Source organism: Acomys minous, assembly GCF_964271855.1.
Source record: "Acomys minous genome assembly, chromosome: 18".
NCBI classification, from domain to species: domain Eukaryota; kingdom Metazoa; phylum Chordata; class Mammalia; order Rodentia; family Muridae; genus Acomys; species Acomys minous.
Window position 1 is genome coordinate 53,476,526 of NC_140501.1, and position 16,295 is coordinate 53,492,820.

General features: G+C 46.8%; 1 protein-coding gene across 1 annotated transcript in view; it reads right to left on the minus strand.

Annotated features, from left to right (window-relative positions):
- Positions 1-10,517: 10,517 nt before the first annotated feature.
- The window catches only part of SCARA5 (scavenger receptor class A member 5), a 93,277-nt gene continuing 87,499 nt past the window's right edge, over positions 10,518-16,295 (minus strand). The window contains exon 9 of the mRNA XM_084767010.1: positions 10,518-12,662. Coding sequence (XP_084623136.1) covers positions 12,526-12,662 — 137 coding nt within the window. The 3' untranslated portion in view covers positions 10,518-12,525. The remainder of the gene's footprint in view (positions 12,663-16,295) is intronic.

Below are 16,295 nucleotides of genomic sequence, written 5' to 3' on the forward strand. Positions count from 1 at the left end.
GGCAACTATTAAACATATGAGCTAGAAAGTATGGGAGGAGGAGGAGAAAAAGAAGAGCCGGGCGTGGTGGCGCACGCCTTTAATCCCAGCACTCAGGAGGCATAGGCAGGTGGATCACTGTGAGTTCAAGGCCAGCCTGGACTACAAAGTGAGTCCAGGACAGTCAAGGCTACACAGAGAAACCCTGTCTTGAAAAACCAAAAAAAAAAAAAAAAAAAAAAAAAAAAAAAAAAAAAAAGAAAGAAAGAAAGAAAAGAAAAAGAAGAAGAAGAAGAAGAAGAAGAAGAAGAAGAAGAAAAGAGTTCCTTTTATCCTTATAACAGATGTACAAGAGGAAGACAAACAGAAGTGTACTAGCATGTACGTCCCCTATATTTGTGAGAAGAAATCCAGAGGTAAATGGACTCTCCAAAGACGTTGCTTAGTAGAACTCAGGCTAGTGGGATTATTAACAGATGACACCAGGGGCAATGAAAGGGGAAATGCAAATATGTGGGAAAGTAATTACCATATAGACTTCTTCATTACGCAGCATGCCTTAGTGTGGGCTCCAGGTCTGAAATCATCTCGGCTGATCAATTTAGTTACTGTTGGCAGAGAGGTAAGGAAGAACTTTACAAAGTTCCAGAAGGAAGGTAGAAAGGTGTCTCATGTATGTTTCTCCTTAATTGTTTTTTGGCTCAAAATAGTCCTTATGTCAAAGTGGCATATTTGGGGGGCGTGTACTCTGATGTTCTTTCATGGTTCTGTATTACAGACAAGGCTTAGGAAATTAAACACTGAATGTGCTTACTCAGCACCCCCTCCTCTCTCTGTTTGCAACTTTCCCACCTATAAAACGAGGAGGCGGAGTAAGACAACGTCTAATGTCCTTCCCACTCTGACAGCCACGCTCTGAAAGCCTTGCTGAGACTTGCTGCTCCTCAAATGACTGTGGACAGGCAGCTCCTGCAGCAGTCAGGAGCTTCTCAGAGATGCAGAACGCAGAGCCCTGGCCCAGCTCAACGGATGGAACAGTATGTCGATCCCGTGTACTTAAGTCTTGGCTTTAAAATTGAGCCTGGCCCTAGACTCTTGAAGTTGTTTCTGCGAAGGTTCAGTTCTGTTCCTCTCCTTAGCCTGTAGGTGTCACCAGAGAGCTGACAGCAGACTCGTTGAAGTTTGATTCGCTTCCAGCTTTTCAGCTCTCCTTAGCTTTCTGACCTGATACCCCATGAAACCTTGGCATGTATTTTAAAGCTACCCACACTGCAGACATTTAAGGTCCTGCCAATTTAGAAAAGACCTGAACCCAATAGCCTCTCAGCAATCTGCATTAAATACTTTTAATAAACAAAAACTCCTGTGTGTCCTCTTTGTTTTCATGTTTTAAGACAAGATCTCACCAAGTCTGGGCTGGCTGAAAATGAAGCTGACGTTGACCTTGAACTTGTGATCCTCCTGACTCCTCCTCCCAAGGGGCTGGTATTCTGGGTGTGTGCCACCACCCTCACCTGTGTCAATATAGTGCTTATGCCTGCAGGCGAGCACTCTAGCAAGTGAGCGACATGTCCAACCCCTCCTTTTATTTATTTTTGCAAATTTAGATAGGATTATGTTGGATGTTTCCACTCTAATAATGTTATCTAATTAAATGTAACCCATTCTTCTCCTAGAATATTCACGAAGGTACCAATGTCATACTTTATTTTTTTTTTAAGATTTGTTTTATTTGTATGAGTATTTGGGCCATATTTCTGTGCTTCGTGCGTGCACCTGGTACTCAAGACTGGAAGAGGGTGCCAGAGGCATTGGAACTGGAGTCATAGAAGGCTGTGAGCCATCATGTGGGAGCTGGGAACTGCACCTGGGTCTACTACAAGACCAGCCTGTGCACTTTACCTGTTGAGCCGTCGTCCCTCCAGCCTCTGTGTTATACTTTTATTGTCAACCCCACAGATTTAAATGAAAGTGATCACCTCTCCCACGCTATCCAAACTATTATTTATGCACTGCTTCAGCGTTTGCAGACCACTTTCAATTGAACTTACTCTTTTAAGCTCTCATACCTAAAGGTGTATCGGATACATCTATTTATAACAACGGCCCTGAAGCCATTGTTCATCCAAGAATTTGTGGAACCAAGATCAGAATCGAGGTCTTTCAATCCCATATTCCTGTCAAATAAAAATTTATAGGAGACATTGATTTGGACTAAGCCCAACAGCCAAACCAATATGAAATTTAATCTCGGTAGCTGGCCTTTATTTAGTTCATTGCAGGAGGCTCTGTAACCAATTCTCTAATTAAGCTCTAACCAATTAAATTGTCTCTCGAAGTTCCCTTTTCTATAAATGTCAGATTACATTCTTGGTTGGCGCTCTTAGAGTCTGCTCCAGCTTTGGAAGCAGCCTGATCCTTGAACCATTTTTGGCTTTGGCTTTTTCTTTTGCTTGCTTTTGTTTGCTTTTCCTTGCTCAAACTAATTTTTCTAAATGTAATTGGTCACAGAAATTTTCCCCTCAACATTTCATAATCTTTCTATTGTACCAACGACCTCCACTAATTATAGTAAAAATTCTGACCTCTAATCGCTCCAAGGTGTCATCATGCACCGTTGAGAAGTTTCATGTGACAATTTAACATCTTGATTTTTGTCTTAAAATTATTTATGATGATGATGGTGTGTGTGTGCGTACATGTGTATGTGTACATGTGTGTGTGTGTGGATGTGTGCATAACAGAGTGTACACTGGAAGTCAGAGGACAACTTAAGGTGTAGGGGACGGGATACATGGCCAATGTTCAGCCATCTTGTAAGAGCCTAGGTTCCTATTTCTCCAGCAGTCTGCCATTCACCAGAAACCAGCTGACCTTGTCGTGGGTCGGCAGTTAGACACCTGTTGTGGTTTATTGTGGGGGCTGGTCATTCTAGACCCCCGAGCTACTCCTTTTCCGGTAAGACTACTGATAAGATCAGATTAAAGGCCAGCTGCCTGGGAGCAGCAGTTCTGGGAGCTTTTTCCTGACTAACCAGATCTTTCATGACTTTCCTGGAATTTCTCTCCTGCAATTATAGCAGCTGTAAAGGTAGATACCTACCTGCTGGAGCATTCCAGAGTTAGGTATCCATAGCAACACTTGCTTACGCAAACACCCATGCCTCTGTACCTATATAAACTCTGTGAAAAATTTCAGTAAATGGGGTTTGATCAGAATGTAGGCTTGCCCCCTTCTTCGTCCCTATACAGGAAAATTCTCCTCCCGAGCGTTAGTTGAACCCTGGCAGGCCGGAGCATTGAGGGACTTGATTCTTTCCTTCCAGTGCAGTAGGACACCAGGCAAACAGGAATTACTGGTAATGTTGAGGGAAAGGATGGCGTTACAAGACAGCTGATAACAAGGGGACCCCAGCAAGGGAATCAGACAAGCAAGGGACAAATGGCTGCCTCAACAATTGTTTCTTTGTTTTCTAAACATCTAGTTAAAAGTCTAAGTGAAATGAGGAGACTTTGAAGTTTGGAGTTTACATCTTACTTATATTCCATGCAGTGGAGGTGTCTTCGTTCTAGCAATTTCTCATTGATCTGTTTTATTTTTAATTGGTCTTTCTCTCTGTGATGTGTGTGTGTGTGTGTGTGTGTGTGTGTGTTATGCGCAGTCGGCAGCTTCAGAAAAGAGAAAGACATCACTCATTTTCTGTCTTCCCTCTGAGACAGGGTCTCTCATGAACCTGGCGCCAGGCTGGCAGCATATCCTAGCCATATTTCTGTCTCTGCCTGCTACAGAGCTAGGGTTACAAGCATACAAGGCTATCCCCAGATGTTTGCATGACTGCTGGAGATTCGAACTCTGGTCCTCCTGTTTTTGCGGCATGTGCCTTTACCTTTTGGGCCATATAAATGTGAGCCTCTCACCTATAAATCACTAGCTCTGTTTCTTTTCCAGTCCTAGTAGCTTGCCTCTCCTTGCTGTGCATGCTGGGGTCTCTGGACATGGCCGAAAAACAGCAAAGACAGCTTGATGCTTCACTTGATTTTTAAATTTTGAATTTTTACTGCCATGTTTACACTTCAAATGTTTATGCTTGGCAGGCGAGGTGGCGCACGCCTGTAATCCCAGCACTTGAGGAGGCAGAGGCAGGCGGGTCACTGTGAGTTTGAGGCCAGCCTGGTCTACAAAGTGACAGAGAAACCTTGCCTCAAAAAAGAAAAGAAAAAAAGAAAAGTTTACGTTCACATCTGTTTATTTCACATTGTTGACAGAGGCCTTAATGGGAAGACTCCACCTTTCCTTAGCCCATTAGAAGATTTTACTGTATGTAAATATTGAGTTTTCTGTGTTTACTAAAATAGTTGTGTATTTTCCCTTGAGTTTGCTAACATGAAGAACTGTAATTGTGGATTTTTATTAAATTAAACCGAGTTTGCATTTCTAGGAAAACTCCAACTCAGCCTAATATATAATTCTTGATGCTTTGTGCATTCTGTCTGTTAAAATGTTGCTTGTGGCTTTTGTATTTATGTTGGTGGGTGAGACGGGCCTGGGATCTTTTCTGCTCTCCCACTCTTTTTGTCTCATTTCATTATGCAAGTGATTCAAGTTTCACAAAATGACACGGGTGGGTGTTTCCTCATTGCCACGCTCTGAAGCTGCCTGGAGGACACGCGTGCGCGTTCTCTGAGTGCTAGGGTTCACCCTAAAGTCACCGAGGGCTGCTTCCGTTGTGGGAAGCGGGTTCCATGGGTTCCGTCGTCTTGGACTTACTGCACTATTCGGGTCTTTCTCTTGACTGTACTTCCACAGATGCTTTAAGTTTCGGTCTCACCTAATTTCCCTAAATTGCATTGGCCTAAGCTTGCTTCTAATGGTCTACAGAGTGAGTCCAGGACAGCCAAGGCTATACAGAGAAACCTTGTCTCGAAAACTCAAAAAACAAAAACAAAAACAAAAGCAAAAACAACAACAACAAAAAACCTAATAGTCTTTTGCTATGTTCTATGTTGCTACTTCTCTTCTTTGCCCTCGGTCACATTCCTAATACTTTTATTTACTCTAAAACTATTCCTTTGGATTAGCCATTTTTATGATTCATTTATGGTTCTAAGGACTGAACTCAGGACTTGCTTATTGTGTCCCATATGTACCGTGCCACTAAGCTACATCCTGGTATCTTTGAGGTTTGTATTTTGAAAAGGCCTTGCTAAATCACCTAGGTAGGCCTTGAACCTGTGACCTTCCTGTCTCAGCTTCCTGACGAGCTGAGATTGCAGACCGTGTGTCACCATACCCAATTTATTTGTCACTTTAAAGCTCCGTGACCACCCCCCCCCCCAAAAAAAAAAGCAATCTGGGAAGGAAAGTGTACTTTTGGCTTACACTTCCGCATCCCTGTCCAGGGCAGGAACCTGGAGGGAGGGAACTGATCCAGAAGCCAGGGGGGAGCACTTTTCATTGTGATTTTATACAGTGAATGAGCTGCTGTGTTTTGCCAACAAGTTCAGCAAACGAGCACAACCCTTTCACCTGTGCATTTCCTGTCATTGTGCAGTAGTCTCCCTGGGTGGTCAGTGTTATACTGAAAGGTAGTGACAAGAAGATTTCTGTGATCATAAGGACCACATTTGTAAACCTTTCTCTCTTGTACTTTATGCAGAGAATGCAAGGCAGATCCTGTTAGCACCTGCTAATCATGGTAAATGGCCTCATACATGGTAGCTACCGAGGCAGCACATGGTAAGTGTGGCGGTTTGAGTGAAAATGTCTCCCATAGACTCATAAGGAGGAGCATTATTGGAGGTGTGGCCTTGCTGGGGTAGGCGTGGCCTTGCTGGGGCAGGTGTGGCCTTGCTGGGGTAGGTGTGGCCTTGCTGGGGGTAGGCGTGGCCTTGTTGGAGGAAGTGTGTCCCAGGGTGTGAGCTTTGAGGTTTCAGAAGCTCAAGTCAGGCCCAGCATCACTCTCTCTTCCTGACGCCTGCTGCCTCTCCAGCGCCATGTCTGCCTGTGTGCCTCCATGCTCACCGCCATGATGATAATGGACTACACTTCAGAACTGTGAGCCAGGCCCAATGAAATGTTTTCCTTTGTGAGATGTACTATGGTCATGGTGTCTCTTCACAGCAATAGAAACCCTAGCTAAGACAATAAGTGAAAACATAAATGAACAGGCTGTAAGGACTGTCCATACACTTACCTATGGATAGGGCACAAGTTTCTGCAAGGAAAGAGTGCTGACTACTAGCGCCCACTAAAATGAGTCTGCCTTTGTCCATTGCAGAAGTATGAGGTCTGTTTTCAGGACCACAACCATGTCGCAAGGAGTGGAACCCAGGTGGATGATGAGGGCCATGCACTGTCCTCTCTGTTTACAGAGAACAGAGCTTGGGGAGTAAAGAAATGGCCCCCAGCGAGGACTATACAGGACCAGAGAGGCAAGTGAACCAAGCAAGGGGCCACCAAAGTGTCACCAGCTCTTTGGGGCCACACACATGCAGCTATTGAACAGCCTACTTAGACCTCTGACCGGTTTAAACCTGTTGGCATTTTTCTACCTATGGCCTAGTTCTGCAGAAGCCATGGAGAGCCTTGGGTCTGAGCTTCTGAGGATGTCTGGAGGGGGAGGGGCTGAGACGGGTTGTGGAGGGGGGGCAGTACAAGAGAATGCTACAGGAAGGGGAGGGGTTGGGCCGATGGGGGCGGGGGAGGGGTGAGGGAGGGTGGGGGTGGGGCCTGAGGGGGGGTGGGGTGGGGGAAGGGCTACAAGAGAACGCTGTGAGAAGCTTTTTGCTTATTCAGTCACCTCTTCCAACCAGAAGATCTTTCCAGAGCTCATCCTTGCCAAAGGGTGCTGTTATGATTCTCCTGGGCTAGTAAACAGCTGCAGGGGAGGGAAGACTTCTGCTTCTAGCCTCGAGAATACTTACCAGAATTACGCACCTTCTGACACACTTGGAAAATTGCAAATTGCACAACGGGGTTTTGTTTTGTTTTGTTTTTGAAACCTATCATTTTAAACATTGAACAACATGTAACTCGAAGGCTGAGATCCCTGAGCAGCGGGGAGCGAGTAGGGAGTTCGACCTTGGCTTGGAATCATTCTTTACGGCATCAGGAGCAAAACTGCCTTGAACAGCTGCGCGGAGGTGAGGGTTGATGTCTGGAGATGACTTTCTCCGTACTTGAAAGAAGGGACGGACCCAGAGAGAGCTCCAGAAAGGTGCATAGGCATTCCTTTGAAGCCTCGGCAGTTCAGCTTTGATCAGCACATATGTGAAGCTCATGTAGTTGATACAATTTCTTTTTTCTTTTTTTAAAAAAAGATTTATTTATTTATTTTTAAAATATATTTTATTTTATTTTATTAATTTATTCATATTACATCTCAATTGTTATCACATTCCTTGTATCCTCCCATTCCTCCCTCCCTCCCATTTCCCCCTACTTCCCTCCCCTATGACTGTGACTGAGGGGGACCTCCTCCCCCTGTATATGCTCATAGGGTATCAAGTCTCTTGTTGGTAGTCTGCTATCCTTCCTCTGTGTGCCACCACGCCTCCCCATCCAGAGGACATGGTCAAATTATTTATTTACTTTTATGTACATGAGTGCTGTATCTGCATGTCAGAAGAGGGCATCAGATCCCAGTATAGTTGATTGTGAGCCACCATGTGGTTGCTGGGAATTGAACTCAGGACCTCTGGAAGAGCAAACAGTGCTCTTAACCACTGAGCCATCACATCAGCCCCAGCTGGTACAACCTCTAAGGAAAGATCTACAATGAGAGCCCACACTACTAACTCCACTTGGACTTCCTCAAGGTCTCCCCCAGGAGATTAAATGTTCTTCAAGAAAGTTCTGTTACTTCTACTTGGTTCAGGAGGATGAACAACAGGGATCTAAGAGGCAGAACCCACCTTAGTGCCAAAGCTTTAGATGGAGGGAGGAGGGGAATGCAAAGCCTGGGGAAGGCATGGGCGTTCTACAGAAGGTGGGCAGGGAGCTCGCTTACAAACAGAACCAAGCGGACTCACACTGAGGACCCATTAGAGAATGTTGGCATGACTTGTATTATTTTGTCATCAAAGTCGCAGAAGAATATTGGGACAAAAGTTCAAGACACTTGTCCAAAAAGTATGTACACATTTGTCTACTAGAAGTGGCTGTGTTTGCCTTCTAGGCACAGACAGAATCTCTATGACATGGATAGGGAGAGAGAGCAGGCTACCATCCAGGCCTTTGGAAAGAGGAGGGAAAGTGTTATCTTTTTTTATTTTTTTAAGGATCTGTTTATTTAATATATAAGAACACTCTATTTGCATGTACATCTATGTGCCAGTAGAGGGCATCAGATCACATTATAGATGGTTGTGAGCCACCTTGTGGTGGCTGGGAATTGAATTCAGGATCTCTGGAAGAGCAGACATTGCTCTTAACAGATGAGCCCACCTCTCCAGCCCCAGAAAAGCACATTTCCTTCACGGATTTCCAGAAACATCTCTTGATTTCTAGCACACTGCGGTGGCCCACAGCAAACTGAGGGCGTGAGAACTTTCCTGAGCTGCCCAGGGAGCATCTAGGACTGTGGGGCCCAGACCTCTACTCACAGGCTGCTGTGGTTCTGTGCCAGGAATACTCCTGCCCAGGAACCGCACACTCAGTGCTTAATTGGACCTGTGTTGGTTTGAATGAAAAGGCTCCCATAGACCCACAGGGAATTGCACTATTAGGAGGTGCAGTCTTGTTGGAGTAGACGTAGCTTTGTTGGAGGAAGTGTGACATGGGGTGGGGGTGGGGGGGTGGGGGGATGGAGGGTGGGGGACAGGGGGAGGGTGGAGGTGGGCTTTGAGGTTTCAGATACTTAAGCTGGTCCTAGGGTTTCTCTCTCTTCCTGCTGCCTGTGGATCCAGACGTAGAACTCTCGGCTCCTCTCCAGCACCATGTCTGCCTGCATGTGCCGGGCTTCCTGCCATGACTGACAATGAACTAACCCTCTGAAACTGTAGGCCAGCCTTTATAAGAGTTGATGTGGTCATGGTGTCTCTTCACAGCAATGGAAACCTTAACTAAGAGAGAGAAGTTGGTACCAGGGGCCGCGATAGTGCTGCGATAGGCCTGACCATGCTTTTGTTTGCAGGAATGTGGACTTTGGGGCGTTGGAAAGGAACAGCTGTTGGACACTTAACGGGCCAAACTAGTAGGAGCATGAAAGACTGTGGAGCTGAGGGTGATTTGAACTGTGGGAACAGGCTCAAGAGGTTTCAGAGGAGAAGAATTTTAGTAAGTGGCCTAGAGATTGCTCGTATGATATTTTGGTGAAGAGTGTGGCTGCTTTCTTTCCTTGTCTGAAAACGTCTGCCTGGGGCTAAGTTGAAGAGTTATAGATGATTAGCTTTGGCAGAGGCCATTTCCAAACGCCCTAGCCTTGACTGTGGTGTGTGGCTACTAGGAGCCGGTCTCACGCCTATCTGTAATGAAAGGGAGCAAGGGGAAATACAAACTGTACAGTTGGAGGAGAAAAGGAGGACCAGGAAGTACGGACAGATTAAAGAAAAGCCTGATGCTAATTTGAATAAAGGAAATGGTGGCCTCAGAGCAAGACCACACCTGACTAAACTTCCAATATGTGAAAAGGAATTAAAGGCTTTTTTTTTTAAGCTTAGGGCCAGGTGTGGTGGTGCACTGGGAAGGCGGGGGATTCTGAGTTCATGGCCAGCCTGGCCTACAGAGTGAGTTCCAGGACAGCCAAGCCCAGGCAGTGAAGGAAACCATTAAAAACCGAGTTGGTGAAAATGTATTTGTCTCTCTCTCTCTCTCTCTTCCTGCTGCCCGTGGATCCAGATGTAGAGCTCTCAGCTCCTTCTCCAGCACCATGTCTGCCTGCACGCTATCATGCTCCCCGCCATGATGATACTGGGCTAAAACCTCTGAACTGTAAGTCAGCCCCAGTTAAATGTTTTCTTTTATAAGCGCTTCCTTCCTCATGGTGTCTCTTCACAGCCGTAAAACTCTGAGACACCTTTCTCTTGTTAGGTACAAACATGAGCACTTCCTTGCAGCTGAGGTCAAGGGCAGCTCAAAGCCGTTCTCTCTCGTGAATGGTCCCAGAGGGCTGTTCTGCTTGGAACCTGCTTGGAATCACCAAATCTGGATTAAATGCCATGGTTCTGCTGTGATTTGAGTGCATCCCCCACACAGGCATGCATTAGAACCTTGATTGTTCAGCGTGGCAGTTTGGGGAGGTGTCTGGGTGACAGGGGCAGAGTCCTCACGGATGGGTCCTCCTAGAGGTCCCCTTCTCAGGACTGTTTAATGATTGTGGGTTCTGGCCATATGCTTGGCCTCTGTTGCACAGACCCACTTGTCCCCTTCCTTCTGCCACGAGTTGAAGCAGCACGAGCCCTTTGCCAGATATGGCTGCCCAGTTTTGGACTTTCAGTACTACAGATAAACCTCTTTTCTTTATAAATCTACCACATCTCAGGTATTCTGTAACAGCAACGGAAAACAGGCTAAGATGTGTTCTACCACATAATCAGTCTAGATGTGTGTGTGTGTGTGTGTGTGTGTGTGTGTGTGTGTGTTGGATGTCTTCCAAGAGCACTGAGATGGCTTTGCACTGACAGCACATGCTAACAGTCCTCACTGGAAAGTAATCAGATTGCCTTACCATCCCTCTCCACAGTCCCTGGGTTTTCATGAGAAAAACAATGCTATGGACCACATGTTCAATGACTTGTATTTCAAATGTTTGCTTTATTGAAATTCTTTTTTTTTACAAAAGGTCTGAAGTATTGTAGGCCTGGTTTCCATTAGTCCCTGAAATACAGTCCATGGTCATGTCCATGTCCTCGTAGGTGGGTCTGTAAACTAATCGACTTTTATTTTTATGGTTAAAATACTTTTCAACATTGCTTTTACAGACATTAAAACTGAACTTATGTTTCCCCCACGTAAAGACCAAGTAAGAAAGTTACCTGAGTCTTCATCACTAGGGTAAGTGGATTCTTTCCCGGAATTCTCAAAGTGATGTTTACATACTTTTAAAATACCTATTTTTAAAAATATAACCTTTAGTATATATTTTAAACCATAATCATTGTGATGTGCTGAGCTATGTAATCAGGAGTGCTATGCTTATACAGGTATACACACATTGGCTCTCGAAGAAGATGCATGAGTCCATGCATGTTATGTAAACATAACAGTTGGTCAGATCGTGAGAACAGTAGTGAGTAATGCATATTGCAAGCAAAGATGACCAAGATCACATACTGGCTTATTGGCCAGCCAGGGTCTTGGGGCGGGGGGCGGGGAACCATACCTGGAGGTTCCTAGGTCTTCCTGACCCCACCAGGGTAATGCTCACCTCTAAGGTATGTGGTTGTGTCTGTGACTCTACTATAGCCAAACAGGTCTGCCCTCAGTTGCTACCCTTTAGCTCCCCCGGTTCTAGAACGCATGTACAATCTAGTCCAACCTCCCCCTTGTATCAACAGCAGAATGCGTTCTCCTTGTAAGCAGGAGGGGAGTGCAGCTCACAGGCTTAAAGAGGCCTTCAGGAGTTCAGCAAGATTGCATTCCTCTGAGCACAGGATTATACTTAAAGAGGCCTGGAAGGCACAATGTCACCAACTGCCCCGAGACACAGTCTTTATTGACCGACGGGCTCAGGTTAACATGTAGCTTCAAGTCGGCCCTCCCGTGTGGATGTTTGAGTTAGAAACCCATCATGTCTGATCTTACACATGCTCGCTGTAGGATTTGGGGAGCATACAACTCTTTGAGAACCAACATCTACAGCCCAAGCTCATTGCTCAGGCCTAACAAGGGCCTGGCCAGAACACTAACCTTGTCTCCGTCTTGGTCATCCTTGGTCTTCTAGCTCGGAAGCCAGATGACTGGGCCAGGTGAGCAGTACCTGGCCTGGTTGACCTGCCTTGTACCAACACAGCAAAGTGGATAAGGAAATTCAGCACCCAAGATACGATGTAGCACTACACGGTAGTTATCCCCCTCCCTTCCCAGCTCCAGTCAGGGTTTCCTTAGGCGACTGGCAGAGGAGCAGAGAGGAAACACAGTCATTAAGGGTTTCCACTTGCAGGGGAGGAGGATGGTGAAACTGAGAGTTGGGAATTATATGCAAAGTAAATGACCCACAACACCTCCCACCTCTGCTCTTATCTATGGAACCATATCAGCGAAGATCGGTAACCAAGAGACCAAAGAGAACTTGGATCTCCAGGCCCCGTGGATGGTCTCCAGGTAGCTTAGCGCATTGCTGGTTCAACTGCTAAGGGCACCCCATGTAGAAACCTTGGTGGAAGGGAAAGACAGAATGTAGGTCACACTGAACACTTTGGAGCAGTATTCTGAGTGGAGAGTGACAACAGGTCACCTTGAACCAGAGGAGGGCCAACTGGCAGCAGGGATAGGGTGGTGTTGGACCGAGCACAAGCCTTGGTTAGGTAGCTCCAAGCAATCCCCCTACCGCAGAGACATAGGAATGTGGCTCAGCGGCAGTGCCCTGGCCTTGGGCTGTGCCCACTCTCAGAGTGTAGTACAAGTCACCCCAGCGTCCTCAGCATGCCCGCAGTTTGTCACTCCCCACTTGGAGAACTGGCAGTGGAAGATGGAGCTCTCGGTACCCTTGCAGTTCACGTCATCCATCCAAATCCTCCCTGTGCCTGTGAAGAGAGGCAAACACAACTCCTTAGCAGTGATTTGGGAAGCTGAACGGAGGAGAAAAGGGAACGTGCCTGGATGTGATGTGACCATGGCCTGGCTGTCCGTGCAGGCGCTTCTCAAACCTGCCGTCCGCCATCTTCCCTCTCAGTGATCCACTGAGAAGGATCCTAATGTATAAACTTAGCTTCCTATAGGTGGAGTAACAATAACAGAGGGTATGGGGGTTTGGACCCTCTATGGATTATGAACCTCTATGCTTTGGGGTAGATAGTAAGAAACACATAAAGTCCTAACAAATTCCCAGACTGGTTCCAGGACCTCGCCTTGTGCAGCCAGAGGACTGACTATTCTAATGCCAGGTGACAATGAGCGCTGGCTTCTGTGACATGGGGTGAAGGAAGTAGCTCAGTAAAGGGCAGACTCTTGAAAATTATACCACTCCAGACCTGATTGTCTGCCACCTCCACTACCAGTACTGGCGCCTGCCTGCCTGTCGCCATGCCTTCCCTAGCAGAATGGGCTGCGACTCTCTGAAACCTCGTGCTAAAGCAAGTCTTCCTCCCTTGGGTTGCTTATGTCACAGTCATAAGAAAAAACAGTGAATACAAAAAAGAGGCATAAAGTACAAGGTTGAGGGTCTTAACCCTGATTCCAGCGTTACGAGCCATGTCACCCCACGTGAGTCTACCAGATGCTTCCTTGTTGGGAAGGGCTTCGGTAACCCTCCATGCTGTCACCTTCCCTCCCCCGAAGCCAGGTGATCCCTCTCTTTTTAGAAGAATCACTGAGACTATGAAAATCTAATCACTGAGCCTATGAAAATCTTCAACTTTGTCATTCATTCTAAATCTGCCCTGTGACATCTCTTAACAAAGGTGCCCAAGGGACCGGCTAAGCTGCCGTGCTATGGACTAAACCAGAATTAAGCTGTTTAGGCTTGTTCCACGGAGATTCAAGGGTCCTCTATGGAAGGACTGAGGTGCAGCGAGTCAAGGACAGAAGGAGGAGGAGAGAGCTCCTCCCGCTGTCTGCCTGGACTCTGTCCTCACCAGAGCCTCTCTCTGGCTCTTTACACAATAAGCCCTTTGAGGCCCAGCAATAACTCACAGATGAAACGTCTCCTGGAAAACACATCACTTCACAAATTACCCAGGAAAAGGCGGCAGGCCCAAGAGCTCTGTTGGATTAGTCACACCCAAGCAAATAAAGGGCACTAACAAATGAACAACAGGCCCAAGGCTGCCCATCCCAAAATTCATTTGCAGGATGTGGACACTTGTAAGCACAGCCTGGGGCTCCGCCAAGACAGGCTGGTGTCCAGCCTCTGGAAGGCCAATACACTTGGAGCATGGTCATTTCCCAAGCCAAGCTGCCACTCTCACAAGTGTGTGGGGGTCACTGCTAAGGAAGCGGCTAGTATTTATGCCCTTCACCCCATGTCACAGAAGCCAGCGCTCATTGTCACCTGGTGTTAGAATAGTCAGTTCTCTGGCTTCACAAGGCGAGGTCCCGGAACCAGTGTGGGAATTGGTTAGGACTTTATCTTGCCCCAGGTGACCCACAGACATATGTCGGCCTGAGGAGCCCTGCTCAGGCTAGGTCAACTCCACTCTGCCTGTCCCCTTTGAGGATGCACAATAAAGTTCCCTAGGATAAGAAGGACCAGCACACTGCCTCCTGGTAAAAGGTCCATTCACTCAACAGATAATGTGAGGGCCTGCTCTACACCCAGCATTCTTCTTCATATTTAGAATCCCGCCCCCCGCCCCTGGTGAACAAGAGGGTTCACGGAGACATGCAGGGTGTACCATAGGAGCTAAAGTGTGTGTTCATCGTGAGCTGACGTATCAGAGGGCCTGGAAAGCTCCCCCCCAGGAGATGAAATGGAGCCGATGGGGAAAGACAATGCGGAGACAAGGCAACCGGAAGCTGTATCAGGTGGCCTCAGAAGCCCAGAAGACACCTGTGAGGGAAGCCCCCTGTGACAAGGGGGGAGTGGGAGGAAGCGGCTTCAGAAAGATTCTGATCGTGGCTTTGTAGTAGTGGTGCGAACTTGAAATCCCTTCACTTGGGGGAGCTGAGTAGACATAACACAGCGAGCCCAAGGCCAACCTGAGCTATAAAGGGAGACTCTTGTCAAAGAACAATTGGGGGGGGTAAAAAAAAAAAGGGCTTTGTTGCTAAGTTGATCCCAAGAGCAATGAAGGCCCCACTGAAGTTTCAGGAAGGGGTTAACACAAGCACATGCTGCAAGTATGTGTGTATGTGTGTGTTTTGTTTGTTTGTTTATTTGTTTGGTTTTTTTTTTTTTGGCAGATTGCTGGCAGCTAGGGAAGGCAGACCCAGGAACTAACCTATAGGTTGTGGTGAGACAGCCAAAATGACAGCAGCTCAAAGCTCAGTGCTACACTCAGGCCCCTTGGACTGGCAGCCATCTTAACTCAGTACACAGTAGATGGAGACAGGCAATGGTGCCTGCATGGCGCTAACTGCTTGACACACGCGCAAGGCCATCTAACGCCCGCAGCCTGCCCTCAAAGGAGAAAGAACTAAAGCTTCAGCGAAGGTAAGAAATCTGCATAAGCAGGGCGTGGTAGCCTTTAATCCCAGGACTCTGGGAGCCAGAGGCAGGTAGATCGCTGTGAGTTCAAGGCCAGCCTGATCTACAAAGCAAGTCTAGGACAGCTAAGGCTATGCAGAGAAACCCTGTCTTAAAAAAACAAACAAACAAAAAATTAAAATAAAAAACAACAACAGCAAAAAAGAAATCTGCTCAAACGAAGTCCCTGGGCTCAAGCACAGTATGACCCGAGTTTCTGTCCTAACCACTCCTCTTCCCTGATGAATATTGTCTAAGGTGGTGCAGTGAGGAAGGAGAGGAGGAGACAGACCCAAAAGACCCCTGAGGGGTCTACCCAGGCGTGGTAGAATCTGTAAGACTTAGGGATGGGACAGATGAGGAGCTGGCGATAGGGTGGGTGTGCCCAGGGTCTGGTTTAGATGGAGTCTAACACAAAATGGTGCTGTAGGCCTGATAGAGGTAAAGGATTTGATGGGAAGAGAACGTGGCCCCTTTGGCAGGTGCATGCACTATCTTTAAGTGGTGCTGCCTGGAAAGTAACTGGATACTGAGGGGTCTGAGGCTCAAGGGAGCATTTCAGGGCAGAGAGAATGACCTGGATCATGATTGGATCCTCATGTGTAGAGAAGGACTCCAGGGACAGCTTGCAGAGGGGAAGGAGGAGGAAGAGGAGCAGGAGGAGGAGGAACAGGAAGAGGAGGAGAAGCTAAAGGGACTAAGGACATATCAAGATGAAGAGGCGAGGCAAGAAGGAAGTCTATTGGCTGGCTAAAAGAATCAAGTGACAAGTTGGAAACACATGATGTAAAAGTCAGGGCTAATGAAAGGCCAGTCACAAACCCATTGGATGGATGGCCCAGCCCCAGGAGCCATGTGCCTCAGGCTGGGCCACCCTACAGCAACTAAAGGCTTTAATTAAAGACTACCAGGATCTTCTAAATATCTACTAATGCTTTCTCGAAAGAGTTTATGCACTTCTTTTCCATAAGGTTTTGTACCCATTTATTAGGAAGGAGTCTCAAATAGAAAAGAAATGAGGGTCCCTCATCTT